This window comes from Centropristis striata, chromosome 1 (genome assembly GCF_030273125.1).
Source record: "Centropristis striata isolate RG_2023a ecotype Rhode Island chromosome 1, C.striata_1.0, whole genome shotgun sequence".
NCBI classification, from domain to species: Eukaryota; Metazoa; Chordata; class Actinopteri; order Perciformes; family Serranidae; genus Centropristis; species Centropristis striata.
The window spans coordinates 38596578-38609952 of NC_081517.1; the positions used below are offsets into that span (position 1 = coordinate 38596578).

A 13375-nucleotide genomic window follows, 5' to 3' on the forward strand; every position below is an offset into this window, starting at 1 on the left:
ATCCTTTAATATTTTAAATGAGAAAATCACATCATATTTTCTATTGTCTCCTGGTTTCTGGGACCAAACAAGGATATATAAAGTGTACAGCTATATTGTTTCCCTAACAAAATGTAAAGTAAAGGGATTCCATTATGTTTTAGCACAGTGTTAGGAGTTTAAGCATATTTTGATAAATATATTGTGACATGAAGTTTTCCTATGCCAATTAGAAACAAGTTCTTGTCAAACAATGCAGCTCAAAAATGTAACAAAATAAAGACTATATACTGTACTTACACAATGCACAGGACCTGTGGGTGCACACACATTAGATTTATAAAACACAGAGGACCTCTGCATACACAAAGTAACTTGGATAACTTCCAGCTCCACCCAGCAGCAGGCAGTAAGAGACGTTTCAAAGCACATAACTCACCTTGCCTTATGTTAAAAGCCCATGTGAAATGCTACAACCCTCTGAAACCACTCACAAATAGTCTTAGGGACTCATTGCTCTCCACATGTTGTCTGACAAGACCTGAGTGCTGGATTTGGAAAAGTGGGAGAAATTCCTTCTTTTGCCTTTGAAAAGCTCTGAGGTTTTAAGCCCAGTCAATTTGGGCCGTTTTGTGCCAAGTGTGTGCGCGCTTCTGCGTCTCTCCTCCCTCAGCGTTCATTAGGATGTGAGAGCCAGAGGCTGGAGGTGTCTGGTCCTGGGGGGGGCAAGGTGTTTGAGAAGGCCTGCGGAGGGAGGAGGGAAGTGGAGGAGGGGAGAAGTCTGTTTCCTGCCTCTACCTGCTATCTTCACCAGAAACCACATGATCTTTACACAAAGTGGAAAATGTGCTGTAAATCGTCATTAATATGAGGGCCTTTTTCCCTTCATTGTCTCCCCCAATCTTTTCCCACTTTTTCTCTCTCTGCTTCTTCTCTCCAACAGCATCTTTGAGTCCATTTTTAAGTGTAACTAAAGGTGCATATGTTTGGTGGCCACGCGGGAGCAAAGTGTTGACCCCGTCAGCTGTTTTCTCTCTGGGTTAATTAAAGAAAACAGCAGTGCAATGTGAGCCCGTGTGAAAGTGGAGTGAGTGAGAGAGTGTGTTCAGCGCTAGGCTCGACTCGGCTCATGTCAGCTCAGCGCGGCTCAACAGCATGTGTCTGAGACAGTGGGAACAAAGACAGAGAGATGTAGAGAAAGAAGACTCTCAGAGTCAACGCCAGTTGTGCTGCTGTTCTACATTTTAGCAGGTTATCAAAGAAATAGTATGTGTGCTGAAATAATGTACTTTTGTCAAAGACTGCCTTGATTTTGTGAGAAAAAAACATGTATGTTTTTGTCATAAAACAAACAGGGCCGTGGTTGAGAGTAGAGAGCTGAGCAGACCTACAAATTCATAATAATACTTTTGTAGTGTCAGTGTCAGTGTATTTGTATTTCTTGACTGGTTTGACACAAAATTGATGCAATAGGCAGCTTTGCCCTTTTCAGTCAGAGCCCTCCATGGCACCAGCCAGTCACTCAATGTTATGATCCTGGCATTCATTTGGCATTAAGCCCCATCCTTAAATAGCTGTTAAACCCACTGGGGTAATGCCAGCCTGAATGAGAGACAATAGAAAATGACTTAAATACTCCCATTAGTGCTGGGAAATCAGGGCCCTAACAAGTCAGTGGGGATAGGCGTCGAGTCTCATTGCATTTCGAGCTTGTTAGGGATTTCCCTGTAGCTTCCATGCTGCGTTGTTGCCTTTTTGGAAAGATGCGGGGGGTTGTTTTTGTTCCCCTTTTGTGTGCAGGACCAAAAGATAAGACTGCAAAGTGTCTTCCCCCTTACCTGCCACACACACACACATGCCTTCTGTTTATAAACACAGTACACGCCACTTAAGATATATCAGTGGTTAAGACACTAACATCATTTTTCACGAATTTATTTTCTCTCAAATTTATCTTCACCTCTCATCAGCAGAATAAACTACTGAATTAGACAATTGGTTGCTGTACTGCCAGCTGCTGAGTGACATCACCAGTGTGTGTGATAACCAACCTCACCCATGATAGAACTACTAGCCAATCACAAAGCACATTCAGGGTTCACTGGCTCATCAGCATGCAGGTGGTGTGCGGTTGGCCAGTCCCAGTGAAACCGCCCTGCCATTCACCATTACCACCATATTTTCCCAAAATGGCATGAAGGAGAGGGGGGAAAAAAGCCAACTTCTTATTTATATTAGAGAAGGGAAAAAGTTTTTTAATCAGACTGGGGATGATGGGGGTGAGCAAATAAAATTAAAGGTTATTAAAGCATCCGTACTCTGATCAAAGTTGCGCCCATAAACAGATTCCCCCTGAATCAGAGCAATTAGCCGCAGCAGCGTGGAAAAGTTCTCTCTATTTCCTCCTGCTTAATAATGGAAACTAGGATACCATAGGGGAGGAAGCACTGAGGCCTGAAGACGATAGCTCTCTCATGGCTCCATGTTCAACAGCTTTTAGGCCCACTGTAAACAAATTAAAATGTATAAAGCTTTACCATGACTTAATAAAGCTTCATACACCTTTCATAAGGAATGCAGTTGATACACTACATACCTAAAAATCACACAGAGAAAATTAAAACGGAGCTGAGGGTGAAATATAATGTTCTTTTACAGCTCCAGGCAGTGTTAAAATGGCTCAGGTTGAATTTACTGTATGCTTGCTGTAGAATGAGTAAAAGTGTATCAATCTCTGTGACTATACTGTGAGATTATCCGTTAAGTAGCTTTGCACTCTGGGAAACGAACCCAAGCCCACAGATAGCGCACATATACACTCACACACACATGCACTAAGAATAAGTTCAAGGGCTCCAAATTGCTCACAGGGGCATTAGCTGTATTAAATGAAAACATTTGCCGTTCTTCAGTAGCCTCCAACTCCCAGGCACCCGGGTTTAAGTAGTATTAGCGTAGTGTGGCTGTGTCTACATAGCCAATAATGACCACGGGATAAGGAGCCCTCTGCTACAGCAGTGACCCTCACAATCTATTTGCACACCTCTACCTCATTGATTGAGTGAAAATGAGGAACTGTAGTGTGTGTGTGTGTGTGTGTTTGTGAGTGACAAAAATAGTTTTTTTTTCTCATCTGCTACTTTTGCAATCTAGATTTCTAGAGTGTGTGTGTGTGTGTGTGTGTGTGTGTGTGTGTGTGTGTGTGTGTGTGTGTGTGTGTGTGTGTGTGTGTGAGTTGAAGGGGAAGTTCAATGGAGGGGGCAGCCACTGAGCACAAAGTGTCATTACGTATTCATAAGTAAGGTTTACACATTTGAATGACCTCGTTTGCGAGTGTGTTTTTGCCATTATTTACATTTGCATGGCACACAGGGAATGGTCCACCGCCCTGCCACATGGGCAGTGCCCTGGGCTTTAACAAACATGCATACGTGTGTATATGATTTGCCACTGAAATGTCAAAGTCAAGGCTGCTCATTTGAATACTGCTAAAGATGGCTGAATAACAAAAACAGAGTGAGACTAAGGGGCCTTGTTACCCCATGTGAATTGGCCAGAGGCAGCAAGATGATATACAGTACCAACCATTTTTCCCTTGTTAGTATGTTTGCTTAGCGTCTGTCTGGTCTGTCTGGTCTGTCTGTCTCTCTGTCTCTCTGTCTGTCTGTCTGTCTGTCTGTCTGCATGCCATAAGTGAGGCTATCTGTTCAGATCATATGTATGCCTTTGCTTACCTTTACATTTTTACTTTAGCCCTCATTTTTAAGCCTACAATTTTGCATTTGTTTTTTTTTTTTATCCAGAAGTGCCCATATTTGGATAAGAGGGTGAAGCTGGAGAAGTTTTCAGCTAAAGCTAGCTTCACAAGGTGCACCCAAAATTCAAAATTAGCAGCCGACTCCTTCGATAAAAAATTGAACAAGACATTTTTCAGTGACCATAATGTTACTATTAACTTTGATTAACTGAAAACACACTGTGAAAAGGTTAAAGTTCTAGGACAAAAACACTGTGGGAGCGACCTGTCAATCACAAGATAGCCACGACCTGAAACATGCATCATGTATTTTACTTTAAACAAGACCATAATTTGCCAAATTTTCATCGTTCTGTATTGAAGAAGACTTGAAAATAGCAATTTAGCCCATAAACTTATTTGGAAAATGTTAATTGAGGTAATAACTCAAGTGAGAAGTAGCTTGATTTTTCTACTGACTTTAATACAATCTGACTTCTTCTTGTGTGTGTGTGTGTGTGTGTGTGTGTGTGTGTGTGTGTGTGTGTGTGTGTGTGTGTCTCTGTGTCTCTGTGTGTGTCTCTGTGTGTGTCTCTGTGTGTGTCTCTGTGTGTCCAGGCCAGGTGGAAGGGTGCAGCGTGCAGAACCGTGGCAGCTAAGACAAGAGAACAGTGATGCGGTGTGGAATGAGCTGGCCTACTTGAAAAACCTCACTAGGAAACTCTCCATTGAAAAGTAAGTCACCTGCTGTCAAAGTTGCCTGGCTAAAACATAGATTACACCTGTACTGTCATGTTTGAGTGTACGAACACATTCATTTGAAAACATTCAATGTCGCGTTAAAAATCTGTCTCGCGAGATTTGTGAGCTATCCAAACTTCTATTTGTGACCTGTGGGGGCAGTAAAAGGAAAAGAAGAGGAGGAGAAGGAGGGGAAGCAGCAAGCAGCCAGAATGACGTCGCAGGGGCTCGTTAAGAACAGTAGAAATGAATCGAAGCGGCACAGTCCTTCTGCAGCAGTCTCTCCCAGCTGCAGTAGCAAATTGCTAATAGGCTAACAGTTAGCTCTGTAGCAATACAGTGTGTATGTGCTGCTGCAGGAGGTGTTCACTTCGCGATCTCTGTTTGTTTAAAACAAGCACCGGACACTTTGTGCACAATTAGTGATGCCAGTTAATTCAAGATCACTATGTTTAAGATCAGGAGATGCTGTGCATAATAATTAGCCATTCTGCTTTGTTTTGATCAGCTGCTGATGTTGTGCACAGTTAGCGAAGGTGGCCACAGTTGCTTCTCCCTTGTTTAGTCCATCGCTTATGTGATCATGGTCAAGACTGTCGCTAAGCCATTACGCGACCATCGAAAACCATACGTCACCTCCGGAGTCTCGTTAATCCCTCTGGGGGCCTTTTTGTAATGGAGACACGCAGAGTAAGCGGACATTTGAGAGCCTGAGACATTCCCGGTGGCCACTCTTCCCCCTAAAGGAAACACGGCTTATATTGTTTGCACTTGAAAAAAAGAAATAAATATTTGATTTTATTTATTTTATATAAACTTCTTCTACAAAATAGTTTGTAGAAGAAGTTTATTAAAAGCTCATGCCTACATCTTGCATGTAGGCCTAAAGAGTCATAATAAAACATTTCAAAATGCATGTGCAACTCGGTTAAATAAAAGTCTGTTGGTCCAGTCATATATTGTGTCATTGTAGTTTTCTTAAAATCTCGTCTCGTTCTCGTGAACCCAATATCGTGTCTCATCTCGTCTCGTGAGCTGAGAGTATCGTCACACCCCTAGTACACACACATACTGACGCGCACTCCCACTGTCCCTTCTTGTTTGTGGGTGTTAAAATTTGAGTGTGTGCCCTTCCCAACTTCACAGCATCCACCTAGCCCTCCACATCATTACCAGCCAGCAGGGGCCAAAGCAAGATCATTAGACTCTGTGCTCATTTGTAAAATTGGCTGCCCAAAAAATTCACACATAAAAGTGCAGGAAGTAAAATCACATTATCAGAATCCCTGGCTGTGTCTTTGTGAAATAATTGCATTTTTAATGGAACATTTAATGCCAAACTGTAGTCCTGTTGCTGCTGTTATTAAGTGAGTGTCAATAAGATACTTTACCTGCTTGTAGTTTTGGAAGCTATGGTAGTGTTATTATCTCAAATGTTGACCTAGAGTTTTGTGTTTCACTTACAACCTCTCTTTTCTGCAGAAAGTACTTTTCATTTAATTTCTTTGTTACTTCGTTTTCGCTTCGCCCATTCTCTCCTCCTGTCTTTGTCTTTAGTTTCTAGGTGTAGTATAGCCATTGTCTTGTTTGATCTAGAGAAGCCCCTGTAACCGTACCACGAACACTGACCCTCTATGATGCTACACAAAGCTTGGCCTAAAGCCACAGTCTTCGTCTCCCCTATCTCCTCTAGCCTTCACCTCTCCTCACCTCTACCCTCCTCTATCCTATGCCTCTGTACCCTCTCCTTCCCCTCTTCCTCCCTGTCTTCCCAGTTGCCTCCCTCCGGCCCTCTGTGATGCTGCAGTAGGCTGAGGCCAGAATTCTGGTACTTGCCCCCCCCACACACACACACCCCCACCGCTGCTTTCCCCTCTGCTCACCCCCCTGCCCTGTCCTCCTAATCCCAGCTGAGCTCATTATGATATAGCCCGGCTGCCTCTCTCCAAGCCTGAGCTGTCCGAGCTAATTACAGGCTAGCAGCCCTAGTGCCGCCGATGCTGCCTGTTAAGGGATGTCCATCCGCCTGCCTGCCTGCCCGGCCACGACTAGGGCTGAGCAGAGTTGAGCACTGGATGGTCTGGGGGCGGGGCGCGTAGGGGGGCGAGCAGACTATGGTGAACATGCAGGGTCCTTGGAACTGACCTGCGAGGAAAACCACGAGGGATGGAGAGCGACTGGCCTCTTGCCTAGCTGTGTAACTTGCCTGTCCTACGGGATTAGTGTTGATCCCCTTCATGTGCCCCTGACCAGCTCCACCTCATCTCCTCCGTTCCCGCCCCCAGGGCCCCTCCTTACCCGGGTGGCTGGTGCAAAGTAAACTTGGCTGGGGTCTTTAAACTTGTGCTTTAGAAAAACTCTCCGTTCCAGGGCATGCATCTGCACACACGCACAGCTCAGTGTGTTAAACTAAGCGAAAACATACTGCCCATCTCTATTCAGTCCCCTGCTTTCTCCCGTATCTGTTGTTGGAAGGAAGAGGAACAGATAAGGTTGTTGGAACTATGGACGAAACCAGCTTAACAAAACAGCTTTACTTCCCTGCCATGCAAATTTCTGTTGGGAGGCAACAGAAAAGGCAAGTGTGTCCATCACAGTGCAGCTACAAGAGTTTGTGGAAGCAAAACTCCCAGGAAACTGTTGGGGAAAGCAGTTGCAGCTTGTTGTTCTGTTGACCATATAATAATGATTGTGCTTGTGAAGGTTATGTGAGATAAGTGTTAGTAATGATGAGCTAATGGGTAATTAACTCCTGGAAGCTGACAAATTTAGGGCCAAATAAAGCCCCCTTACAAAGCTTTAAATGCCAAGTTGTTGGCTTTAGAGGAGAGTCTCTGATAAACTCATTCTCATTCGCGCTTCCTTATTGTCATGATATTGTGCACAGATGCTCCCTATCACCTCCTCCAGAAACAGCACTTGTAAAACACCGTCTTGAGGCCCAAATGACCGTTTCCCAGAATGGATATTGCTAGGATAAGTCCTGCACAGTGGGTCCCCACAGTGTTAAGAGAAGGTTATGAAGCCCAGCCCCCCCTCCAGTCTCTGCACTTGAGTAAGAGGTTGAGCAAGAAGGTGAAACAGGTCTGTTTATGTGCTCTTCGCGCTGATTTACTGGCTCCCTGTGGCTCATCTTAATGACATAAGGATGTAGGAAGCAACAAACTGCTTATACTTTAACAACATTTTACAAGAATATTGTAGAGAAATATTAGCAGGATGGTTTCCTGGATCAGTGCTTCTGAAACATTGTTAAATTATTAGAACATTCAAAAAAGACACTATATGGCCAAAAGCATGTGGACACCAAAACATTACACCTATATGTCACAACATTGAGCTTTGGGCTGCTGTCGCTTGCGCTCCTTCTGGTAAAGTAGTTGTTTGGCAGTGAGGAGTGAGCTGGAGGTAAAGCCAATTGTGTTAGCTAGCTAAAAATGTTCTCATTTGTGGTCTTATTCATCAGATTCAGTGCCTCATATTGCTATTTTCTATGCTTCTAGCTGTCATAATTCATTGGAGACATGAGCTTTGAATGTATTACGAGAACTGGATGCAGTGTTGGAGGCGGTGCCCTGTTCATTCCTATAAAAGTTGCTAAGAGGAGCATGAAGCCAAAAAAGTTACTTACATATATGAACTTACCCCAATATATGTCACTTCTTCACCAACCTCTGGTTTAGTGCTTGGCTAACTTGAATGGGAATTAAATGTTGTAATTACGCTCTTCTTGGGGGCTTGTGTGCACTGTCTCTATGGAAATGCAGCCGTCGAGGCTTCCTATCCCTGTTTGTCCCTCTGAGGAGAAATGCTGTACTCATGCTGTTGGTTGGTTGCCATACCTTTACCAGTAGGGATGGGAGTAATTCATCGAGTATCGATTAATGGTCGTTAAGAATTTGGTTGATCACATGGAATATTTAATCGATCTGTGTATTTTTAAATTTAATTTTAACTATCACTGCGTATCAGTACTCACTGAACTGAAACACAGCCGAGCGTTCAGTTCTATGGCTGTACATGAATAAGACAATGAGCTGAGAATTAAGTTGGATAAAGCTACAGTTTGCAAACTGAAAGTTGCAATAACAATTATAAAACAGAGAAATACAAGAGTATTAATTTTGAGCAAAACTAGCTTACTGTATCAAACCTTGCTAGCATGAATTACTCGGCTTAATTTTATCCAAAACTTATTTAAACACAAAACACATTTAAACTTGCTGTGAAAACTAACCTTATTTCTCTTCAGGGGCTAAAACATAAAACATTGAACTCCTTAACGTTATCTTTACAGTATAATCTCAGTTGATATAGTTTTACGATTGACAGGATCAAGTCTCTTTTCTTCCTTTCAAAATAAAAGCATCCGTTATCAAAACAGGCTTTTGCATAGCACTGTATACAAATCTTTTATTTTGCCTATGTATGCATGTAGAGATTAATCAATTAATTGAACGTTAACGTTATAGATAATCTAGTTGGCAGGCTTCTTCCAAACGACCATCCCTATTTACCAGTGATCAATATCCTGTTACTATTCCAGTCACTCATCCTCAAAGTGAAGAGTTACAGGAAAAGTGGTCGTGGAGGATGCTACAGAGCCAAGTAATTGCGACTTAATGACATTTCATAAAATTCCAAAGCAGGGTCAGCAAATTTCATGGCAAACTCAAAAAAAGTATGTTGATTAGATATGTAATAACCAAGTTTTCAACATGGTATAGGAATGTCCTGTTGCAATTCTTTAATTAGTCAACAATCCCACAACAAAAATAGCATCTCGTATATTTAGTCACATGATAGTGCATTGAAATAATCTGACATAAAGAGCCATCAATAAACAATATTTTTTATATTATGTTTAAGATGCATACTGGCATGCTTCCAAGGCACAACACACATAAACTAGCTGACACCAAAGATGGTTTTTGAGTGATATTTCCTTCTGGGTGTAGTGGATGGCTGGCATGCAACTACCGGCAGGGTGGGCTCGAAAATTCACAGTGGGATCATTTTATCTGCCTCATTATGCATCTGTCTGCGGCACTCCATGTCCGTGCTTGTTAATTGTTGTTAAAGGTCTGTTGGTAAAAAGAGGCAGGGATTATTTAGGCCCCATAAACAGAATAAACACATGCAGTGCACCCTCAGACTTAAGATGCTATACTCAGACGACATCAAAGCATAAATTAGCTAGCGATTACTGGGGAAAAAGCCTTTGAGATCATTTGCACTGAAGCAGCAGTAAGCTCCTCTATAGAGAGTGACCATTATGGACGTGAACCTCCCCAATAAGCGACGTTGACACTAATTAAGTTTAATAAAGTTTACCCCGATGTTCTTCATATTCCTCTATTTCTTTTCGTTTCATCTTGATTTGCTAAAAGGTATTAAAAGTAATGAGAGTCTTTTGCCCCCCGGACCAGGGCCTAGTTGGAGGAGGGACACATTTGCTCACACAAACACACACACACACACACACACACACACGCGCAAACAGAATGTTTTATGCATGGTTTTAAATCAGACAACTAAGGTTTTTCCTTCATTAATTATTTGGTAAATTAATTATTGTATAAAAAAAACTTTACACTAATTATGAAGCAAGCGTCAGTGTGCCATCAAGTCTCAGCTAGTCCCGTAACAAGATAAAATTAGAGCACAAAGAACACAGTTATTTCGAAGAACCGAACCACAGAAATACAGTCCACACATACAGTAGATAATGTATGTATCTCCTTTTATATTCAAATAGTAATTGACTGCGGAAGTGGTTCTTACCTGTTCGTCATGTTTATTAAATACAACATTATAATATTGTTTTATTTCATATTAGGATACCCAGCAGCATCAACAAGCCTCTTAAACAGGGAATATTGTGGACGTCCTCGGTTGTTTCCACCAGTGGTTATTACATGAATCCCCATGTACCTCTCATATCAGTGGCCTGTGGCTGGAGAATCTAACTCTTAAAGACTCTCTGTTGCTGCTGCCGCTGCGTCGCCCAGAGCTAAAATACAGCACTGAGCCATGTAAACTCCACCAGTCACCATTTCTGCTGACAGCAGTGGCTTATCCACCCAAACTCCTTCCATGAATGAACAGCCCTCTAGCCTGAGTTTAACCATAGGGGAATCCCCCCTACACCCCCAAAAACAAGATTCTCTCCCCAGCGATAAAAAAATGCCAGAGGTTTGTTCGCTTTCTCACCCTATTCCCTGCTGTTCCTGTGTATTTTTATGTGCAGACCGAGAAACCAAGAGGAGGCTGGCATGCGAAAGCACAATGGCTGCAGATGATGTTGTGTTGTACACCCTTGTGGATGGAGGCTGGCAGTTTGTGCTCTAAGCTGTGTTAGGTGCAACACAGGTAGAGACGAGATCAAATGACACGGAGTGGATAGCTTAGGGCTGAAGTTCTAGCGCTGCACGAGAGAGAAAATGTTTTCAAAAACGGGGCCAAAAGAGCGGCGTGAGACACAGACTTGCATTGCAGACCACATCATTACCAAACATAACACCTGTCTGGTGCCTTTAGTTTGGGTTCTGCCCAAAAAAAAATTTGCCTTCATGCCTGCTGATTCGTCCTCAGGTGAAGCAGAGAATTGAAAATTGTCTAGCTAGTTTCATTTGATTCATCATTCAGATGTTTTTTTAAAAAGAGACTTGAAAATACTCTATAGGAGGTGTGGCTGTAGAGAATGTTTCTCCTCTGTGATAGCCAGGATATGACAGGAAAACATGGTTTTATTTCAGATCAATTCAGGTTACTAGAGGTAGTCTTCTGTAGTGAAAAAGCCTGGAATTTGTTTCAGGTGGAGGCGGCTATAATGTGATGCAGATCTAAAACATAGCTCCTTGAGGTAGGGATTTAGCTCAATGCTACAACAGCTTCACAGTTCTGCCTAAACATCCCTGCAAATTCTCAAAGCTATTCTTTTCCTAAAATCTGGACCCCAATAGGCTGAAATGGTAAGCATCTGTTTATCAAATGATGCACTCATACACGGAAGCAAAGTGTGGGGAGTGTGACTGTAAGGGGAGTTTGGAGCAAACATCATTCAAGGGAACAGTTTTGTGCTGTCGAAAATGAAACCGTAGTGTAGAAATGTGTTTTAAAGTGTTGCCTTAGGAAAACAGAAGAGGCTGTACACACTGCAGAAAGATGTGATTTATTTCGTTTGGTTTCGTTTAAAAGGATTCTCATCATCATTATTATTATTATTACCTCCACCAAAGAGGTTTTTTTCTGCTTTGTTTGTCTGTCTGTTAGCAGGATTAGGATAAAATATTTTCATAAACTCTGTGAAAGGTTGTAGCATAGGCTAAGGAAGAAACTTCTATTCATTTATTATTTAATTATTACAGGGTTTCTACTATATTCATTTAGTTGCATGCGAGTTTCATTTAAAATATGCAATGATTAAGATGGAATAGTGGCATTAGAATGTGCGAGAAGCACCAAATTTAGGCTTTTCGGGCAAAAATTTTCTCTGAGTGAGCATGCCCAAGGACCCCCATCATAGTCTTACAAAATCTTGTGGGAAACACTGGTTCTAAAGTTTGTTTTGCAGTCAAGTGTCATTTTTTAAAAACTTTCTAAATTGCTGATTCATATTTACACGCTGGGGGGATCCAGAGGACAAATAACCCTTTACCCCTGCTGCTGAAAAAAATCCCACAGGAAACACTGGTTATTATGATTATTTTTCACTTTCTTTAACATTGCAAGACAGGACATTCATGCTGCATTCATGTGGTGTCAGAATTATCAGAAGAATGAGTTCCCCATCATATTTCATGGCCCATTTGATCTGTTTCATGTATTATTTTTTTGTTGACAAGGAAAACACAATTACTGCAAACAGCTTTCAACATGTTGTTACCCAAAACAAGAAAATGTGACACATCTTCTTTGCAGCATTCATGTTGTTTCCACATTGCAACCTGAAGCTCATGAATACACCGGAAGTGTAACAATCACTGCGACAATGGGACCATCTTGAGAGCACTTGAATGCACCATTGGCTTTTGTCCACACACTCTGAGTGCCATTCTCACTGCATTTAACAATGTAATTAAAGGACAATTACCATCATTGACAAAAGCAGTCAAAAAAAGACAAACACTGTAATTCCATATGTGTTATTTTGAAACAAGACGATGGCGCTGTTACGCTAACTAACATCAAATCATTTAACTTTACAAAACCAAAACAACTAAAATACAATAAGTTCTAAATTACAAATTGGCCTCCAAATCAAAGTTTAAATGCAATAAATTGTCATAGTTTTGCATTTATTTTCACTTTCACTAAATAACCTTGGGAAATATTGAAGATAAGTCACCAAATTTGTATTATTACTCTTATAACATCCCGAGTTCTGCTAATTCCCTGTCTATGACACAGTGGTGCAACAATGGAGTGTTACTGAGTAAGGATGCAATAGTCTTTCATCTCCAGAATGTTATGATGTGAAACTGGAGTCCACTGGCCAACGAACTCCATCTGCAATCTAATCCCTGCGCCATCCAAGAAACTATGCTTATCCTTCAACAAAATTGAGTGTTTTGCATATGAACTTTGGTTTAGCGTCAATACCATCAGCATCCGAAAAGGCATAAAAGAGAAACATGAGATGGAACAGGCTCCTTCCACATACTGCATATTTCAGCTCATTTGTCCCATTAACAGCCTGGACACCTAAGGCAGTGCCGGTGCCTCATCGACTTGAGTTCATTTATGGAGGAAAATCTATAGAGGAGCGACACATATCCATCTGCTTCCTCACCCCCCCTCAGGGAGAGTCATTTGTGTACTTATTTAAGCTGCGGTCAGCCATTAGACCAGGCCTCTACTGGACTGTGTGGGCTAAAAAGCTAATTACTTTCCTTCCCTGTGCTATGGCGATAACTT

At 41.9% G+C, this 13375-nt stretch overlaps 1 protein-coding gene across 1 annotated transcript in view; it reads left to right on the forward strand.

Moving 5' to 3' along the window:
- Positions 1 to 13375, forward strand: part of cntln (centlein, centrosomal protein) — a 103403-nt gene that overhangs the window by 37984 nt on the left and 52044 nt on the right. Inside the window, exon 13 of the mRNA XM_059340319.1 lies at positions 4334 to 4450. Within this exon, the coding sequence (XP_059196302.1) occupies positions 4334 to 4450 (117 nt within the window). The remainder of the gene's footprint in view (positions 1 to 4333; positions 4451 to 13375) is intronic.